Source organism: Leptosomus discolor, chromosome Z (genome assembly GCF_034619465.1).
Source record: "Leptosomus discolor isolate bLepDis1 chromosome Z, bLepDis1.hap2, whole genome shotgun sequence".
Classification (NCBI taxonomy): domain Eukaryota; kingdom Metazoa; phylum Chordata; class Aves; order Leptosomiformes; family Leptosomidae; genus Leptosomus; species Leptosomus discolor.
Window position 1 is genome coordinate 84,271,453 of NC_141419.1, and position 20,245 is coordinate 84,291,697.

Genomic DNA, 20,245 nt, shown 5'->3' on the forward strand with positions numbered 1-20,245 from the left:
TCTCCCCGCAGCCTCCTCTTCTCCAGGCTGAACAACCCCGACTCACTCAGCCTGTCCTCATAGGGGAGGTGCTCCAGCCCTCGGATCATTTTTGTGGTCCCCCCCTGGACCCTCTCCAACATGTCCATGTCTTTCTCATACTGGGGACCTCAGAGCTGGATCCTGTACTCAGGTGGGGTCTCAAGAGAATGGAGTACGGTCATCTTCACCTGTCTGCAAGGGATCTCCAAAACTGTGCAAGCATGAGAAAATAACTGCAGTCCCTTCCCCAAGAAAACAGGAAATTTAAAAGGCCAGAACTCAGGGACTCCTGCGCAGGTTACTGTAAATGGCAGGCAGCTGCAGCTCATGGACTCATTGTTCCTGAAGCGTCTGCCAGTCTCTGGAGAGTCAAGTGGAGACCCAAAGCGGAGTCAGCTCACTGAGAGTACCTAGGAGATCCTTTTGAGGGGAGGGATGCAGTGCTGGTAGTCTCAGGAGGAACGGGGTTATTTGTTAAGAGCTGATGCTGCAGGCAGAAGGGTAGCCGAGTCTGTTTTAGGGCCCTGTAGGACAGTGTTCTATGAAACAGCCTCAGGCAGGAATTGATGTTTCATTTGAGGGAGAGAGCTCCTTGGGTTTGTGGCTAAGAATTTGCTGTTTACATTCAGTGTATGAAAGAAATAGGCAGCCTGTTGTGAGACAGGGTTGCACTGCAGTCAGAGGGGCGGCTCTAGCAGAAAACTTGGGGCTCGCACAAATCCACTACAGCAAGTTACTGCTGGAAGTGCGAGTGCCATGTCCCATCCCAGTGCTCCCAACTCGATTAAATTTCCCACGTGCAGTGGAGGTGCCTTCCCCACTAGATGGCAGAGGGAGCTCGTGTTTTGCCCGCCCATTCCCCAGTTCACAGCGCCTTTTGTTCCCTTCCTTGGTCCAGGTACCTCCAGCATCTGCCAAACAGCATGGGGTCAACCTGAACACCGCGTCGACTCCTTTCCAGCAAGCGAGTGGCTATGGGCAGCACGGCTACGGAGCAGGTACGCCTACCCCTGCGCTTTCCACTTGAGCGTCTGCAGAGCTGCCTGCACCCTGTAACACCTTGTCTTGTACACACCGGCAGGCTATGATGACTTAACGCAGGGAACGGCAGCTGGAGATTACAGCAAAGGAGGCTACAGTGGGTCATCTCAAGCACAAAACAAATCTGCTGGCACTGGACCTGGGAAAGGTAACACACGAGACTTGAGGTTGCTCTTGAGTGGGATTTAGTGGGGCAGACTCCCAGTATTGCCAGTGCTGTGCAGTCAACACAGCAGCCAGCTCTGAACAGTGTCATGATCCAAGCTGTTTCTCCATCTCCCGTAGACAAAATGCTTTTTTAATGGCCCAAGTCTTCCTTCTAAACCTCATGGCTGAACTTTGCATAAGGATTTGTGTGGCTGATGCGCAGCTTTGTCCACAGTTATACATGGGAGAAATGGTGAGCTGGTTCCTGCGCCAAAGTTTTCTTTGCTGAAGAAAACTAGTGGTCCTGCAGCAGTGTTGTTATTGAAGCCTAAGCAATTGGATGCTGAAATGGTCCTCTGCCAAATGATGGCTAGATTTTGAGTTTCTTGTTAGGCACCTGGGATAACCATGCGTTAAGAGGTGAGCAGGGCAGTTCACCCATCTCTGGGCTGTTGTTTCGGCTGCTGTCCATACACCGTGTAACTCATCGCATCGTTTCATGCCTGGAAATATTTTCTTTGTGACTGTAAAGGCTGAAGAATTTATACAGCTTATATGGAAGCTGTTCTGCACATGCTGGTTAGACCTGAGAAATGGATACTGAACTGCTTAGCACTAACTAGTTCGTCCTTGGCCTTAAGCAAATAGCATTTGCTGTGCATTTGAATCACCAACTGGACTGTCTTCAGCCAAGAGCTGATCATGCTGTCCTCTGTGGAGGATCAATGTCCTAGGAACAGTACAACCTCAGAGCAGGCAGACCTTGTGATTCCAGACCTCTGATTCACTGGCTAAAGGAACCACTGGTTTTATTCTGATCCAAGTGAAATGATTAGAGCCAGTCTTTATAAGACTGCAAGTGGCTGGTTTGAGAGCCACATTGCTGTTGCTTCTGGGCCTGTTGTGGCACCAGCTGGTCCAGGTGGAGGCCAGTCTGAATCGATGATAATAATTCTCTCAGGGCCGAGGAGCATTGCAGACCTCACCCTTCTGCAGGATGTGAAATGATGAGGGCTCAAATGGTGTAGCAGATGCTGAGTCTCATCGCTCAGCGCACTCCTGGAAAGCTCTTGAATGCTACAATAGAGCCAAATGCATCCCTAATCCTAGGGGAAAGCTGGCTTTTCATGAGCTTAGATGAGTGTTCGGTGCAGCCAGCTGCTGCCTGGTGAAGTGTGTTTGAATCCCAAGTGGTCGTGGACGTGGGTGATTTGTCCCAGTGGGCTGATTTCCTGCTTTGCAGCGGGAGGGAGGAACCGAGCCCTTTCTTGTGTTCCCATGTGGGCTGCCGTGGTCTGAGAGCACGGAGAACCCTGCCGGGCTGGCTGGCAGCAGCAACAGGGCACGTGGTGCAGTGGCTGCGGACGAAGGTGCATCCACCGAGGCTGCCGACGGTGCCAGGAGCAAAGCACGAGGTTCATGCCGGGCGGTGTCTGACTTTCTCATTGTCGGTGGCTTTTTTTGTTTTCCAGGTGTTTCTGTGACCTCAAGTAACACAGGTGTGCCTGATATCAGTGGCTCGGTCTATAACAAGACTCAGGTGAGCAACGCTGGACCCTCCTCCCTCATGGCCTGAGGCCAGGCCGATGGCTCCCCTCCTATTCCCAGGCCAGTCAGTCTCAGGGTCAGTAGGCTGTGGCACTTCTTGCGCTAGCTCTGTTTGGCGTTGGAGTGGAGTCCCGCCGTTTCTGCCGTGTCAGCTCCTGACGGCAGCTGCTGGTGTCGGCACAGCGCTCTGCTCTGCCCACCCTGCCCTACGGTGGCTGTGTCCTGGGTGCAAGTGGAATGTGATGGCACTAATGTTTTTAGTCGAAATAGCCCCCGAAGCAGGTGAGTTAAGAGGCCATTTGTTTTTCACCAGAGGGACCAGTCAGTAGTGCTCACCCCTGACACCCCAGCGTCCCTGTCCCACGCTCTCCTGTGGCCATTGCTCAGCGTGCAGCTTCCCAGGGAAAGCAGAAAGCGCTTTGACAAGCTGTGGTGTGCACTGGGCTTATGTCCAGCTGCTGTTTCCTCCTCCTGGCACCCCCAGCTGGAGGAATCGGTGTCTGGCTGTGATCCATGCTTACAGGTAGGAAGCCAGCTCTCAGCTACACGTGTAGCGTTAGGGGTCAACCTCTGGCCAGGGGGAGGAAAATCTTACGGCAGGTTCTTCTTGCATTTTTGTTGGGCTGCCCTGGGTAGGTCAAGTAATTCCAGGCTGAGCCCCTGCAAAGTGTGAAGGACTGATGGCGGGCAGCTGCTGCCATCTCGTGTCCCACTGAGTAAAAAGAGGCCAGGGAAAAAAGGAACACAATAGCTGTGGAAATAAAAATAAAATAAAATGTCAGAGGCATTAGTGCAGAAGCATGGGTGAGAACAGGAGCTGAAGCACATCTGCTGAAGTGCTGGCAGGTGTTTGGTGGCACTTGTCTCGCTCGCAGCGTTGGTGAAAGGTTTGGGTGATGCGTGTTTGGGCCGCCTTTGTTCCTGTCCGGTCCCTGCGGGGCTGCTCACCCCAGTCTGACGGTGCCCCCCTTGCCTCCCGCACAGACGTTTGACAAGCAGGGATTCCATGCTGGCACGCCGCCTCCTTTCAGCCTGCCCTCTGCTCTCGGATCGACTGGGCCTCTGAACCCTGGTGCTGCCCCGGGTTATGCTCCAGCCCCGTTTCTCCATATCCTGCCTGCGCACCAGCAGCCTCATTCCCAGATGCTGCATCACCATCTTCAGCAAGACGGGCAGGTGAGCGGGCCCCCACTGCAGCGTGCCTGGGGGCAGATTGCTCCCCTGCACATCCCAGCAGGGGCTGGGGGGTTTTGCTTCCTCCTGGTTTTTGCTTTGCTCATTGGGAAAAGGGCCTTGACGATGATTGCAGACTGACAGACTCGATCCTGTTGACCAGCCTGGGGAGGAAACCTCATGAAGTTCATCAAGGGGGAAGGGCAAAGTGCTCCCCCTGGGGAGGAACGACCCCATGCACCAGTATATGCTGGAGGCCAAAGCAGCTTTGCGGAAAAGGCTCTGGGAGTTTTAGTGGACACCAGGTTGGCCACAAGCCAGCAATGTGCCCTTACCCCAAAGGCGGTGGACAGTGTCCTGGGCTGCACTGGGCACAATGTTGCCAGCAGGTTGAGGGAGGTGATCCTTCCTCCCTGCTCAGCACTGCGGAGGCCACACTTGGAGTACTGTGTCCAGTTCTGGGCTGCCCAGTATGAGGCACGGATGTACTGGAGAGTCCAAAAATGGGCCACAAGGATGGTGAAGGGACTGGATCATCTGTCCCATGAGGAAAGGCTGGGAGAGCTCGGACTGTTCAGCCTGGAGAAGACTGGGAGCGGATCTTATCAATGCTTATAAATACCTGAATGGGGGGTGTAAAGAGGATGGAGCCAGGCACTTTTCTGTGGTGCCGGTGACAGGACAATGGGCAGAAACTGAGACACAGGAGGTTCTGTCTCAACATCAGGAAACACCTTTTTTACTGGGATGGTGACCAACCACTGGCACAGGTTGCCCCGAGAGGTTGTGGAGTCTCCATCCTTGAAGCTGTCTGGACATGGCCCTGGGCAACTGGCTCTAGGTGACCCTGGTTGAGCAGGGGGCGTTGGACAAGGTAACTCCAGAGGTCCCTGACAGCCTCAGCCAGCCTGTGATTCTCTGAAGAGGCCATCCTGAGGTGGGGTGTGGAGAGGTGGGCTGTGAGGTGTAAAGCCAAGGTAGGCCCTGGTGTCCCCTGGCAGCAGCAGGAGAGCAGGACGTGAGCACTTGTACTGTCACTCGGGGGGGAAACTCAAGGACCCCCTTGCAGATTGCATGTCACCTCTGATTTGGTTTCACTGGCTGATGCGTGTCCTTTCCTCACTGTAAATGTTCCTGAAAAATAAGAGTGTTCTCTGCCTGAGGGTCCATAAATAGGAAAAGACTACAGGTTGAAAGAGAAAACGGAAAAATAAAAAAACCCCACAGAAGTAGGGAAATTCTGTCTCTGGATATGTGACGCCCTTGGCTGGTGCACCACCTCTGTTCACCTTGAGAGAGCTCCTTTGCTGCCCCCAGTCCTGCTCCTCTCCTTCCTTGTGCTTGAACCCATCTTGGGTGGCAGGGGAGGTGGGATGGTGCATCCCAGCGTTCCTGCGTGGTGTCTCTGGCTGCTCGTCCTGGGTTGTGAGGTGCCGAGATGTCCCAGGGCAGAAGCGGATCCGTTCAGGGGGGAGTGTTGCTGCATTGGTGGGTGTCAGGGCTGTCCCCAGGGGTAGCAGCTCTTCTGGTGACCAAGTTCGGATGGGCTCATCTTCCTGGGAGCACGGTGCTGTGGCAGCTGATGTCCATATCTCCTTTGTTTCCGACTTCTAGGGTGGATCTGGCCAACGCAACCAACCCAGCACCATGCAGCAAAAGTCTCAGGCTACCAAAACCGCCTATGGCACTTCTCCATACTGGACAAACTAAATCCGAAACCGGGGGGGGTGGAAGAGAGTGAAAGGAGAGGAGGAGGAAAAAAACAAAACAAAACAAAACAAACCAACACAAGAAAAGAGAAAAAGAAAACAAAGCCGAAGCCCATTCCTGGAATTGTTAGGAGAAGTAACTGCTCAGCCAAACATCTGTGCGGGGAGAACGGCAGCCAGCCAGCCATCCTCTGTGTGACTCGCCCGCTTCCTCTTTGAGTTGCTGTTGTATGTAATATATTTATGTATGTATTTGTAAATGTAATAGAGCCTAAATGTGGTTTTATGCATCTTGCAGCCTGTTTTATTTTCTTTGTAGGAAAACTAATTATTCATTTCCCATCTGCACCAGGGCATCCTTCCTTGTTTTTTTTAAGCTCTGTGGGCTTTATAACTCTGTCAAAGACAAACTGCACCATTTTTTGGAGCTGGAGCCCGTTTATTTAATGCAGTTCTGAATTCAGGCAAATAAGGATGCCTGCCCTCTCCCCCCCCAAAAGGACTCAAGATCTGTCCTGTTCGTTTGATTTCTGCCCTCAGCCCCCAACATAGCTGTTACTTTAAAGAGGGAAAAAAAAAAAGAAAAGAAAGAAAACACTGCCCTTTTTTTTTTTTTTTTTGTCTCCCCCCTCCCTCCTGCTGTGGAAGACAGATGAACTGTCATGGGCAGTTTGGTCACTCTGGCCCTGAGCTGCAGCCTCACCTTTTTATTTTTCAATTTTTAAATAATAATAATAAAAAAAGAAATTACCAACCACAGGGTTTTCTTTTTGGTTTGGTTTGGTTTTTTGTTGTTGTTGTTGTTTCTCTAGCAAGAGACTTTGGATGGCTCAGTGTGTCCTGGAACCTCCTTTGCATCATTAGAGGCAAAAACTATGTAGCGGTTTCTTAAATAAAAGTATAAGCTGTGTCTTGTACCTCTTTTTGCCCTGAGCCACCCTGCCCAGGAAAGCCAGAGCTACGGGATGGAAACTTCACCTGCCTCTCCCCACTTTTTTTTAAAACAAAGACCCTGGAGGCAACTCCTGGTCCTTCTTGTCCTGCACCCGTGCGGTGAATGTTTTAAGAGTTCAATTTCTTTTTAGCCCTTCCTCCACCTAATAAAGATCTGAGATATCATTGGTGTTCTGTCTGCATTTTCAAAGGCTCCAGGAGCAGTTTTGCTTTTGCACTCTGTCCCTTTCCACCTGCTCCTGCACCAAAAGCTGAGCTGGGAGGGTCAAAGCAGCAGCTGGGTCTGCAGGGGCTGCCAGATACCCCGACAAAGGTGAGTGCACCGCAGCGCTGAGAGCTCACAGGAACCTGCGGCGCCGGTGGGATCCTGGGCCGTGGCCTGAGCCTGCCCCAGGCATCACCTCTGCCTGTGGTGGCCTCAGGCATTGTGCTCTGCGTGCGTCCCTGCGGGGCAGCTGCAGCTCTGCCCTCCCCTGCTGTGCCCATGAGGTCTGTGGCCTCTGCCAGGGGGAAGGTCAGTGGTGGGGGCTCCTGAGGGACAGCCCCTGCCCCAGGCTCGCCCACCTGAGCATCCTTGCCCTGCGCAGGAGAGGAGGAGGGTAAATGTGAAGCTGCATGTGTCCACACAGCAGGTGAGGGGCTGTTCTGCACTTCCCAGTGCTGTTTCAAGACCCACAAGAAAAAAATAAACCTGTTTCTACCATGAGAACCGCTCTTCTTTCTTAGAGTCATGCTTTGACCAGCTCTTGGGTCCTGTGGGACGTAGTTGGCTTGGAAGAAGTCAGTGTTTTACTCCACGCTCCCCCCTCTCAGCAGCACAGCACAAATGGCACTGGCTTTCCTCTGCCCCAGCTCGAGGTTTGATGCTGGTGGAACTTCGGCAGCTGCTGCAAGCCCTTGGCACTTCGAGGCCTGAATGTCAAGGAGGGACGAAGTGTTTCTGGGCTGGGATTTACTGCCAGCTTGTACAAGGGCTGCACCAGCAGCAGAGCCCACCGGGCTTACAGCAGTGGCACCTCAGTTACCTGTGGTCAGAGCTGCGGACACAGGAGCTACTCTTCAAAAAAACAAGACTCCCCCCAAAGCCATCTTCACACACGTGGTTTCCTGTATATAGAACCCAGCTGCTGCCCCACAGCAGTGGGTTGGGCCTGGACTGTGTGTGTCAGGGTCCAGGAGCAGTTGGAAGTGGCAAAAGGCAACTTGGTGTCGGAGCACAGCAGCCCCCTGAGCCTTGGGCGTGTCCCAGAGCCGCTGCAAGGGGGACTCCCTGGCCAGGGCTTCAGCCAGTGCCTCTCTGCTGTGCCCAGCCGCTTGACTTCCAGTCAGGGCCGTGGGTGCAGAAGGGCAATGCTCCCACGCCTGGTGGCAAAGGGCTGCACCCTCCTCTTCCCCAGCACAGGGCAGCAAAGGCAACGCCAGCCCCTTCCAAGCGCTCTGGGGGCCTGCCCGCAGGCAGCTGCCCCTCTCCAGGCCAGACGAAGCAGGGTGTTTTTCCTTACTCTGCAGCAATGTCCTCTCTGCTCCCCTGTTCCGTGGCCTCAGGGTAGAGCCGAGGTTGCTCAGCTGCACTCGGCCATCAAGAAAAACAACCCTATGCGAGGGGCAGCCGGGTTTACCCTGTGCAGGGTGGGCAGGAGATTTTGTCCTGCCTTTGGCAGCACAGCTGCTGCTGGATGGATCTACTGGTGGCTCTGGGCAGCTGGGTGCCATAGGACCAGGCAGGAGCTACAGGGAAGCCTGGTCCCAGTCGGAAGGCTCCAACAGCACCAGCCCAGTTAGCCTGTTCCCCAGTATGGGGACTCCTCTGGGAATGCAGCTCTGAAAAAGACCACCAGCGTTCCTCCAGCAGGGCTGTGAAGAAGAAGCCCTCAGGCCACGGCCGCATCTGCTGCGCTGCAAACACCGAGTGCAGCAAGTGCAACTCCTCTGCACGTGTCCTGCTGATTTCAGCTTGACGCCAGCAGCAAAGCCCTGCAACAATGCAACTTCTCCACCCGTGCAGGGAACAGCACAGGCCAGGCAGGACAAGCACCCTGAAGGGCTGGCAGCGATGACTTCAACGCTTCTGTGTGCGGTCAGAGCCCCCCCCTGCCCCAGCAAACCTGCTCCCCCCTGCCCTGCCCGACCCTTTCAGGAGCGCTGTGCTCTGGCCCAGCCAGGGAACCCGCCACCACCAGCTGTGCTGCCCCCAGTCCTGCAGGCAGATGAGGCCATCAACCATCTTCCCTCCCCCTCTCTCCCCCTTCCTGACTCAGGAAGCCCGTGGCCTTGTTGCCAAAACCCTTCGCTGTATCAGTTCGTTCTTGAGTCCAGAGTTCAGGCAGGCAGCTGTCAAACAGCAGCTTTGCCCTCCCAGGTATTCATGTGTATGTACAGGCACCGGTGGTGGAGCAGCACAGGACTTGTGAGCAGCTGCTCTGCAGGGCTTTAAGTAACGCCAGCAAATAACCCAGCTCCATTAACAGGGAAGTAACAGCACAGGGATATTTTCATTTCACATTTTTATTAGTAGACAGATGTGCAGAAAAGACAAAATATAACTACTGAAGGGGAAGACAACACAAAAATGCATCAGTTAATTCTTTCTGGTAAATTATACTGAAGAAAAAAGGAAAACATCTGGGACTTCAGCTAAGAAAACTACTAAGAAATCTAGTGTACCCTGCTGGTTTCAGAATGGTTGAAAACTGCATTTGAAGGGGCTTGTAGTTGCAGATGTAAACGCTAGTATTGGCTGAGACAGAACAGGGTTAAGAAAAAAAACCAGAATACACAGATCAGGTAAACTTTTTCCACGATCTCTTAAATAGTTTCATAAAAACCCCAAACCCTTATACTTTGTTTTGTATCTCAAAAAAAGGAAACCAGCAAGTCAACAAGCAGTGACACTGCACAGGACAGTGGGGAAAAGAAATTAGCCTGGTTAATGTAGGAGCTCTCAAAATAGGTTGCTTTTTCATCTTTAAAAAAAGGTAACAGAAGAGTCATGATAATGCATCTTACAACACCAAGCTTGAAAATACAAGTCACTGGAGAGTATACAGTGAAGACGGTCAGAAGTACAAGGGAAATCCTGAAAGATGCAGTATCCTCATTTCAAACCAAATCATCAGCACAGCCAGCGTTGCCACAATCTGCTCCTTCACCCCTCCCCCCCCCTCCCCCCCCTCCAAAAAAAAGAGCTGGAGGTCGGTGTCCCTGTCCCTATGCAGCCCCAAGACCAGTCATGTCACCAGGAGGCCCAGGGACCCACTCGCCAACACTGGCCCTGGCTGGAGTGAAGCTGGGGGTGCCCCACACCACGCACAGGGGAGCCCCGCTGCCAGCTCCAAAAAGCACAACAGGCTGAGTCAGACCCTGCTGGAAGGACAAGCTGAAGCACCCCCTGTGGGACACATCAGGAGGGGTCCAGCTGCCTCCCCAGGTAACACACAGGCAGGAGGGCAGACTGGGAGCACTGGGGGACAAGGTATCACCATCTGAGCTGCCTTTACTCCTCAGTGGGCAAGAGCGATGCACCACCAGCACACGCTGGGGCAGAGGAACAGGCACTGACTCTGCTGCAGCAAATCCCAACGTTTTGAAAACAGATCTGCCTTTGCTCACTTCAAACAGAGCCCATCCAGCCTTCCTCCCCTCCAGGCAGCACACTTTGAGCTCACTCACTCTCATCCCGCTCCTCACCCTGGGACAGAGCTGATCGCAGGACAACGTTTACTCCCACCAAAGCACCCCTCGAGGGACCGCAGCTGGTGACGTACCATTGAAAACCCTGAGATAGGCAAAGGCGAGGCACGAACAAATGCCTGAGCCCGCAGCTCTTACCAGGGTAACGGCCTCTGTACCTGTGGGGATGGAGGATCTCGGCCCAGCAGGGCCAGCACCTCCGGTCTGCTCCTGGAGGCACCAGGGGTCAGCACGGGCGGGCAGGGCTGGCTGCTGGCCGAGGGATCATGCAAAGAGTGAACTGGGGCCACTGCGCCACAGGCAGACAAGGAGAACACACTGCTACAGGGTGAAGGTGCGCAGGGACTGAGGAAGAAGGTTCTGCAGACGCAAGCATGCAGGATCACCCCCTTGCCCACGAGGGAGGGCCCTAAGCTCTGCCAGAAACATGCAGGAGGCTGAGCTCAGTGCACCGGCTGAAGCATGCTGGTAAGTAGCCTGTCCGACCCCGCCGCTGGGCATGCGGCCCGAAAGCGCTGCGTACCCCTCTCCTGTGGGGCTGCACACACTCACCCCTGGCCCAGCCAGGCAGGGGAGAGCCCAGCACACATCTATCCCCCCTGCCCCAGGCCCCAGCAGCCACTGCAGGCACAGGGACAGCCTGGCCACCCCAGGCAGGCACCTGAGGGAGCTCCAGCTTCTGCTGACCCCACAGGGCTGCAGTAGAGCTGCCTTTATCAACGCTTGACCTACCCTAAGCGACAGAAAGAAGGCTCAAGCGAGCACTGGATTTAGGCTGCACAAAGCAAGGGCTGCTAGCAAGCACTGGGGCAGGAGGCTATCTGTCTCCTCCACTGTGAAAAAAAAGTTCTGGATGAACAGTGGGCTGCTGGGCAGGAGGATGCGCATCTGTCCTCCTCCCTCTGGAGAGGGGGCAGCTGGCAGCACAGCTAAACTGAACTGTGTCAACCCCAACCTGGACTGAAAAAAAAAAATTTAAAATAAATAGCAACCCAGGGCTCAGTTGTACAGACATGAAGTGTGAAGTGTTTATTTTAGGGTTCATATCACAAGCCTTTTCCAGAGACAAAGCTGACTGTGCCCTCTGGGGCCAGCTATCTCCTGACTGGAGCAGGCTGAAAAGGAATACTGTACCTTTCAGTGACATCCCATCAAGCTCAACACACAGTAGCTTTACACTCTCCGCCCCACACCTCAAAGGAAAAGCCACCACCACAAGGCTAAACGAATGTACACACGCTATTATTGTAAATGGAGCAGCTAAACCTTGGCAATTTGCTTTGTGTGGATTTTTCTTCCCAGTAAATGCAGCACTTGAGCTCCTGAAAACCCAGCTTCCAACGGGTTTGTTCCAGCTTTAAATACATTAAACATCTCAATGCAAGACTGTATTTAATTCAAGAATCTAAACGCGAGCAAACCTGTTTCGCTGTGAGCGTTTCGTAGAGAAGTGAAAAGGGGTTTCTTTTTTCAAAAAGAAATCATAATACAGTGATGAAAGGGTTAAGAATGCAAGAATTCAGACATTCTGTGGAGGGTCTCTAAGAGGTCCATAAAAAAGGAGCAAACAGATCCATACAACAGGAGACAGCAGGAGACAAAAAGTTTTTTTTTTGATCCCCCCCCACACACTTTTTTGCTGGACTGCTGCTAGGTTACCGCTGCTCCCTTCTGGCCTGAGTCGGCAGGGCAGTACAGGGGCATAGAGGGAGCAGGTCACGACTCCTCGTTGCCAGAATCATCATCATCGTAACAGTCGGCATCCTCCTCCTCCTCATCTTCATCATCAATGTCGTCATCGTACAAGTCGTCGTAAAGCAAATCTGAACTGTTGTCATTGGAAGGCACTTTAGTTTTGATGCAGTACTCTGCCAGCGTAGTGGGGACCTTCACGCCATCCTTCTCTGCCTCGGCTTTGGTAGCCAACACCTGCTTCCTGCAGGGAGGAGGAGGACACAAACGTGAGCAGGGCCGTGTGCGAGCGGCAGCACGGCTCGACTCCCCACCTCCCTCCCGGCCAGCCCCAGCCCTCTTGGCAGCTCAGCGTCCGGAGAGCTGACGTTTGGCTGAAGCACCAGAAGCAGCACTACAAACAGCTTTAGCTCCTGCAGCCCCGGGGTTGGGAGCTCTCCAGGGGCGTCTGCAGCACACACGCTCTCAGCAACACACGAAATCAGTTGTTCTACAGCGCTCCGCATCAGAGACCTGCCAGAGCTCAGGGCAAATTTTGTTACACTTACTACAGAAGGGATGGCCAGGGATTTCCTGTCACTGGTTGACTCCACCCCTGAGGACTGCCCCAGCGTGCTCAAAACTGCGATCCCCACAAGCCCTTGGCAGCTCTGAGCTCCCTCGGGAGGGTAAGAGCAGTCGGAGCACGTGGCTGCACCCCGAGACGCAGCCGTAACGCCGGTGCTGCCTGGGGCTGGCAGAAGACAAGTGCTTCCCGTCACCCCAGGCCAGGCTCCGGCTGCTGCCTCCCAGCAGCACTCGGGCTGTGAACTGCTGGTGGCCCGTGCTGCAGGCAGAGGGTCAGACGGCACGATGGCAGCCTGTCCCTTCGCCCCCACCCACCTGCTCCTCAGCCTGCCATACCCTGTTTCTGGAGCACCTCCAGCTCTGCTGGGGCCGAGGGAGCTGGAGGGCACCAAGGTAACGCCCAGCGAGGCTCTTCGCACGGACCGACTGCCCTGCGTAGCTCCAGCCGGGGTATATCCTGCACGCCCGGCTAGCGGAGTTGACGCAGACGTGGTCCTGCCCCAGGCAAGGGCAGGGGTCCCACTGCAGCCCTGGCTCTAGTTTACATCATCTCCCTGCAGCACCTGATGAACCATGAACTCCTCAGCAATGGACAGTCAAGACGGAACAGCGCTTCCAGCTAATCAAACCCAGCTCTGCAAGCGCTTGCCAAATCCCGCTGATATGCCTTCAAATTGGAGGGACAGGACTATGATTCATGAGTGCATTAAGCACAGAATTAGCAGGATGCAGTCAGCCTGAATCACATCCCAAGCAATGCAGGCAGTGCTCAAAGGCAAGCGGGGACTTTGACTGGGATTTACTAGCAGCCAATAGGTTTTGCAGAGCATCAGGCCAGATTAGTCTGAAAAAAGAACAGTTTAAAGACAGATCAGCCCAGTCCTCCTGCTCCAGAAGTTCGCACTGCTTCTGTGTGCTGGCAATCCTAAAGGGACCAGAAGTGTGGACTTGGAATAAGACGGTAAAAATCATTTCCAAAGAAGCAACCACAGCGAGAAGCTGGTTTCAGCAAATTCTGCAAGCAGCCTGTATTACAGGACTCAAAGCAGGAGGCTGGCAGCACCGCATCACGCAGGGCAAAGCTTACCTTATGATTTCAGCGTACTCCTTGTCTTTCCCTTTACTGTCCCTCCATTTCCTGAACATGACTGATGCATCCACGTTGGCAGGAGAGAATGTGTTGGGCTCATTCAGCAAAGAGATTACACTCAGTAAGATAGTCCTGAAAAAGGTAACCACAACAGCAGTCAGAGCTAACGCATTCATGGATTCTGGATGCCGACAACTTCTTTAGGTGATGCATCAGAAACTCGTTTAAAGCCAACACTTAAGCCAAGATAGTATCTGCTGTGAGAGCAGGTGTTTATGAACCCCAGACCCTGGCTGTCAGCACAGGGCAGGTGACACACTACAAGCCTCATGGATCTTGTCTGACTGCAGACCACCAGGTTTGTGCACGTGCTTGTGACAGGGCAGCAGGCAACGCCAGGGTCAGACCAGAATTCAACTTGTCCACACCACCCATGGATGGCGCAGGGCTGGAAGCCTGCTTGGTGAGCCTGCTCCCGGTGACACTAACCCCGCAGCAGAAAGCCAGGCTCTTTGCCTGCCCCGCGTAGGGAGAAGGACCACCACGACCCAAGGCCATGCTGCTCTCCCCGCCCCACAGGGTGTTCAGAGGCTGAAGATGCAGGCAGGTCTCGCCTCTCCTCAGCTCACGCATCAGGCTGCTGTAGCAGCACTCGAGCACAGCAAGGGGAAGACAGTGCAGGTGTTTTTCAGTACCCAGGCAAACCGCCAAGGGCCCAGCAGGATTCAGGTGCTGGTACCCAGAGCCAGCACGAGCCAGCTGTGCAGCCCCTGGCAGACAAACAGCCTTCCTGGGTTATCAAGCAGCAGCACAGAGCCAGCGAGCCGCCCTGCCCTGCCGGCATTTACCAAGGGCAAACACCACCTCCCTCACCCAGACCCTTCTCTTGCATTTCTACAACCCTTTGCGCTTCAGAGGTTCAGCTCTCTGCGCCTCACGCAGCGCCACAACCAGCACAAAACACAACAGCGAGTCACATCTGGCACCTCGACACCCCCAGCCGCCCGGCTGTAGCCACCACTGCAATAGCTTCATGGGTCTGAGGTGGCCCTCCTGGCAACAGCTTTCGATTTAAATGGAAGGGAGGAAGAGGAAGGGAGGAAGAGGAGATAAGGAGTAGGTCTTGAAATACAGCAGTACATAGCAACTGCTTTGCAGAGGTTGATTACAAGAGACTACAGCCCCAGCCGTACTTGCGTTGATTTAGGGGCACATTGAGAGCAGCGTGTGCTGAGCTCATCTACTAGATCATATATCTGGGATACAATTCCAGGAAATGCTTGGTCATTTGTATGCTGAGTTTCTTGAAAGGTTTTAAAACTAAACACTTGGGTCTGGCCAGACCATTCAGCACAGCTATCAGGAGAGTCTTATACAATTTATTTTACAAATGACATAATTCAGGAGGAAAAGAGAACAACAGCTCTCAAAAAACTGTCTGGTCAGAGTGGAATGATGGGCAGAAGAGAGGCCATCTTCTACTTCATCTCAAGAATTCATTTAACAGCCTTTGATGCCCAGCACACAGGCTGTAAAGCCAGCATGTCTGCTCCAGCATCACTGCAGCAAGCAAAGTCTAGGGAAGGCCGAGGACAGGAATTCATGTCTGGATTTAGCATCTGCTCTACCACACTTCCACCAACAAAGTGAGGAGAAGCCAATTTCCACTGCGGTGCCCCAGACTCCAAAGTCACTGCAGAGCTACTTAAATACACCAAGGCAACTGCCTGTTTATTAGAGGTGAGGCGCTCTGCTCTCCTCATTCCCAGCCAGCACGTTAGATCAGCTCTGTCACTGCTGGTGTCTCAAGAGCTGGACAGCCTGCTCCAACTCAAACCCTGCTACTGCGGGTGAACGAGGTACAGTGACAGGAAGGGATCCCAGCACACGGGATCTGACAGGACCAAAGCCACAAAACCAGTTCAACCACGTGGGACTGAAAACATCCTCAGCACCTGGCAGGAGCTGCACCGGACTGGATACAGACTGACCCCTCTGCAGTACTGTCAGGGATCTGTTTCCCTCTCAGGTGAGGTTGCTCTAGCACATTGTTTCATGCAAGTTGATTGCATGAAGAGGGGGATTTCAAGCCTGCCTTCTGCTTTCTTACATCCCCAGCCCCATTCTGGGGAACAGTGAGCTGGTTTAAGTGTTTACACTGTGGTGGTCTTCAGAGTGAGTCCCTCAACATCCCTCAGTCCTTTACCAGCAGGGTAGAGCAGCCAGCAGAGGCTCAAGGAAACAGACCTGTTAAGTGCCTTTTTCTCTCCATGTATCAACAGAAGGCTCAGACACACACGAATTTCATCCACAACAGACATTAGACTGGCTGATGCTCCCAACCAGCACATCCTGTTACACCCTGTTGAAAAAGGATTTTTTTTTGTTCCAGCTGCTGTCCACATTGTAGCCTCTCACAGCCACCTTTAGAGGTAGGTATAGATTTGTCCTGCACATTTTAGCTCTCCAATACGAAGTAAAAAGTTTTTGTTCAGGCTGTATGACAGTCATGTTAGCGCACTGAGCTGGTTGCAGAAACTGTCCAGATCTCAGGCAGCCAAAAAAAAAAGCCAACAAAAGTGTCAGGATCCTCAGGAAACAAAGTAATAGTGAGCCAGGGCACCACTGATCTTCACAAGATACAGATGTACTGACCCCTTGAACACTGTGCTCAGTTCTGGCCCGTGCACTTCAAAGGACAGAGGAGGGGACAGGAGAGATATGATGAAGGGCAATTAAAACAATCAAAGAGCCTCCGCTCTAAGCCCTGCCACCACTTCCACAGCTGTATGGGACTCAGGGCACGAGAAAAGCAGTGTTCTCTGCCACACAGGTCACAGCTCCACTCCTTCACATCTCACTGGGTGTTTGCCATATTTACTTACACCTGCCTCATCTAGTTCTGCGTGATGGGAAAGTCCATATTGACGACGTTTAAAAAAATGAATGACCATGCTTGACTCGGTTGGAGGTGGAAGCACAGGTGCTCTTACAGCTGAAGAATGACACTGCCCCCTCCAGACACTTCAAACAGTCAGCTGTAGTAAACAGTCAATACTCAGCAGGATTTACAAAATTCAGCAGCTGAAGAGAAGCCCCTGCCTACACAGGCAGCTCATTACAAGCTCCCCTCCCACACCCTCAGCCCTCCTTCCTCCTGCCTGACACTCTGGAGCCTTGCAAAGCCAGATGAGACCCCAGCAGGACACGTTTCTATCGGGACTTAGCTCAATGGGTGACACTGGTAGCAGGTGAGCTATTAAGGACAAGTTTTATTTCTGTTTGCTGACACAGCTGAGGCAGATTTTCTCCCCAGACATCACCCTTAAGCCCAACACATTCTGAGAGAGTAAGCATCAAAAACTGCACCATGGTAAGGGAGAGCAGAAATTGGAGAACTAGTACCATGAGAAATTTCTTGTCATTCTTTAGGGTTGTATGTAATGAAATGCTCAAAATACCTGTGCAATAGAAGTAATTAATGCTCAAAGCTGTTTCCTAACTATGAGTTGTCACCTACTCAGTTCTTTACTGGCAGTGTCTTGTAATGAGAATGAAATTGAGCTGGTGTTTCAAAAAAAGGGAGATGTTAGCCTTGAACACCTCTGCTACTTAGTGATCCTTTGTGTTTTTTGTCAGAAAGAAAGCTACCTGGCTAACTGCTCATGATACCACACTGCAGGACAGGAGACAGAGACAAATACTAGAAGGCAAACAGTAGGCAGGATTATGAACAGAGTTACTTCTACTGGGCCTGAATACTCAAAAATGTTCTTTTCCACTAGTGGTACCTTGGAGGAGTTTGAAAAGCTTAAGTGTAGGATAACATGGACTGGGAAAGGCTAGAGCATTTGAGATAATTTGCTTTAAAAGCACGAAACCCTGCAAACAGGACAGAAGGCTCCACATTGTTAGCCCAGTAACAGGACACACAGCACTCCAGTACCTTCAGACAGCTGGGAAGTCTGGTTCCCACTCGATTCAAGCCCTAAACCCCCCCCGCCAGTCTTAAATCCCCTTCCAAACCTGTCCCAACATAGGCCTTCGTCTTGGAGAGAGACAACAGGCCTTTGAGGTCCCCGTTGTACATCAGATTCCCCCAGTTACCTGACATTTTGGGTAGGGTTCCACCTCTCAGATGGCAGCTCTCCACTTTGTGGGTCATCTACAGGTGGATGAAGAATTGAAATACATACATCCCCATTCTGCAAGACAGAAATAAAAGTTGAGAACAGCCTGGCTCGAGGCAGAGGTCTGGTGACTCAACTCCACCAGTCTGGCTGTGTTCTGAGCTGTTTAACCTTGTTGACATGAACACCCCAAGTGCCAGTAAAAATACACAAGAACTGGAAATAGTTTTCAATGATTCCTGGGTCTACTCTTATTTATACCCTCAAAAGTTTCCCTTGCTACACAGGATTAGTCTGCGAACTGGTACAAAACAAAGTCTCAAGTCAAGGGCTTAAAGAATGTAGCAAAGCAAGCAAAAATAGTAATAAAGTCACATAAAACTAAATTGGTCTCCAGATAGCAAGTACTGTCACAGTGACAGAAGTGAGCTTCAGCCACAGCAGGCCCACAGTAGGGTTAAAAATTTTTTTGGTTCCCAGTAGTAGCTGAGTTAGCTACAGGAATTTTTGAATTGAAGGGTTTAGCACTCTCTACTAGCTTGGGTATCAAAACAATGCTTCTCCTGGGACACGAGGAGGTTGAACAGATGGTGCAGGGCAGGCTTACACTGCTCCCCTAGGACACAGCTGTTTGAAGTATCAGGTGAAAAAGCAGGAGATGCTCTCTGAAGGCTTCACTGAAAATCCCTTCCAGCATGCAAGAGGAGGAATACTCTGACAGCATACGGAAGCCATACAGCCACATAATCCTCAATCTGTGTTTTACTCACCAGCGTTATAGCCTGAATACAGATTTAAAGCTCCATAATGCCTACCATTTATAAACACTCTAAGAAGCCTGTAAAACCAATTCTCCATCAGCAACAGCACTCTGACACGAATACTTTGCACAAGTGCTGCAACTGTATTCACCACAGCCGACATTCTCCAATGAGGCCGACTCCAGGGACTCGTGGGGTCCCCGTGCCTTACTGCAGGACGGGGGGAAGGTGCAGATGGGGCCTGAGGCCAGCCAGCAGATGTTGGCCTCCCCAGGCCCTGCTGGCTGGCTGCCCGGGGTTGGCTTACAAGTTCCTAGAGGCAGCCGCACACCTTCAGGTGGCACAGCCTCAGCTGAAGGTCAGCACTCGTGCTGTCCCTTGTCACCCTGACCCAGGGCACGGGCTGACGACAGGAATAAGAGAGAGGCTGCAGATCAGCTCTGTTCGAGATCACAGGGTGGCAGCTGCCCGTGCACCCGGTCTCAGCTGCGTCCTGAGGACCCTCCCGTGCCGCTCGACACACAGAGGCCAGAGCACAAAGCTGTGCTGCTCACAGCAACGGTATCCGTGCCTTTGAGCCCGAGACAGTGATCTCAGCTACAGACAGTGGCAGCTCACCTGAATGGCCTCCCAAACATTTCAGCTCACCTTGATTAACAATGACATTTGTTTTATAGCAAAACGAGATCCTACTTCACCGTTGGAGGCCTGTGATCAGTATTGTATTTCAGCAGCTCGCTAGCCCTGCCAGGTATGCTAATCTGGAAAGCCCTCGTCATTTTGAAGCAGGTTTTTGTCGGGAACACAACTACGCACAGCAACAGCACCTGGAGCTGCTGAATACCAAAGGATGCATTTACATTGCTGGAACAGTTTGCAATAACAAGGCAGTTTCCTTTTTAGGACTCCAACAGGCCTGTGCAAGCTAAAAATATTTTTTAATATTATTTTAAGGCAAAGTTAACCTTACTAATAATGTCAGATTGTTTTATTAATAATTTCCATGAGTTTACCCAGTTTTTCCTTTAACCATCTCCTGGGAGGATGCAGCGCTGGTGGCCAGGAGAAAGCACTTGAGGGAAGTTCCTCAAGCCATCAGGTCAGCAGCACGTGGACAAACAGATAATTGGCAATATGAAAATATAGAGGGAAACAAGGATATGGGAAGTTTCTCTGTCACACAATCAATTTTACATGTTTGGAAATCCAAGCGAGGCAGCACTGCATTACAGAGACTGGAAGGGTAAAGGTGTCATGGGGCCTGGTGAGATCAGCACAAGGGTTTAGAGATCAGCACAGTCAAGGGGACAGCCTTTCCCTCCACACATTTTTGAAAGATACAAACATGGAGGATAGGGTCTTCACCTGCCAATGGGAAATAGCCTACACTGCCATAGGACTCAGAACTGTTATGTTATAAAAATAATGAACAAGTGAGTGCAGCTTTACCAAATTCCAACTAGATGACACAGGTAAACTGGAGATTGGGAACACACACACGTTACTCAAGTCTTGTTGCTCAGAACTGGAACATCAGCAACAGCCTCTCCATCTGGTCCCACGAGCAGATTCTGTAAGTGCTAGTTTCTTTCATCTTCCTTGCACTATAAGATTTTTTTCCTGCCTCCTGACAAACCCTCTGTCCTGGTTTGGGCTAAACCTACACTAATTCTGTTTTAGTGCTTTAACTTTTCAGTTAAGTCTCTCTAAGTAACTGCACTT

At 52.1% G+C, this 20,245-nt stretch overlaps 2 protein-coding genes across 7 annotated transcripts in view; one reads left to right on the top strand and one right to left on the bottom strand.

Moving 5' to 3' along the window:
• UBAP2 (ubiquitin associated protein 2) overlaps positions 1-5,676 on the top strand; it is a 113,610-nt gene extending 107,934 nt beyond the window's left edge. For all 6 annotated transcript variants that reach the window (XM_086480309.1, XM_086480310.1, XM_086480307.1 and 3 more), the window contains 5 exons: positions 920-1,019; positions 1,103-1,210; positions 2,682-2,749; positions 3,742-3,933; positions 5,545-5,676. In XM_086480309.1, coding sequence (XP_086336435.1) covers positions 920-1,019; positions 1,103-1,210; positions 2,682-2,749; positions 3,742-3,933; positions 5,545-5,640 — 564 coding nt within the window. In that variant the 3' untranslated portion in view covers positions 5,641-5,676. The remainder of the gene's footprint in view (positions 1-919; positions 1,020-1,102; positions 1,211-2,681; positions 2,750-3,741; positions 3,934-5,544) is intronic.
• Positions 5,677-11,286: 5,610 nt separating this feature from the next.
• The window catches only part of UBE2R2 (ubiquitin conjugating enzyme E2 R2), a 51,232-nt gene continuing 42,273 nt past the window's right edge, over positions 11,287-20,245 (bottom strand). The window contains exons 3-5 of the mRNA XM_086479178.1: positions 17,740-17,837; positions 13,630-13,764; positions 11,287-12,219 (exon numbers count right to left, since the gene is read on the bottom strand). Coding sequence (XP_086335304.1) covers positions 12,000-12,219; positions 13,630-13,764; positions 17,740-17,837 — 453 coding nt within the window. The 3' untranslated portion in view covers positions 11,287-11,999. The remainder of the gene's footprint in view (positions 12,220-13,629; positions 13,765-17,739; positions 17,838-20,245) is intronic.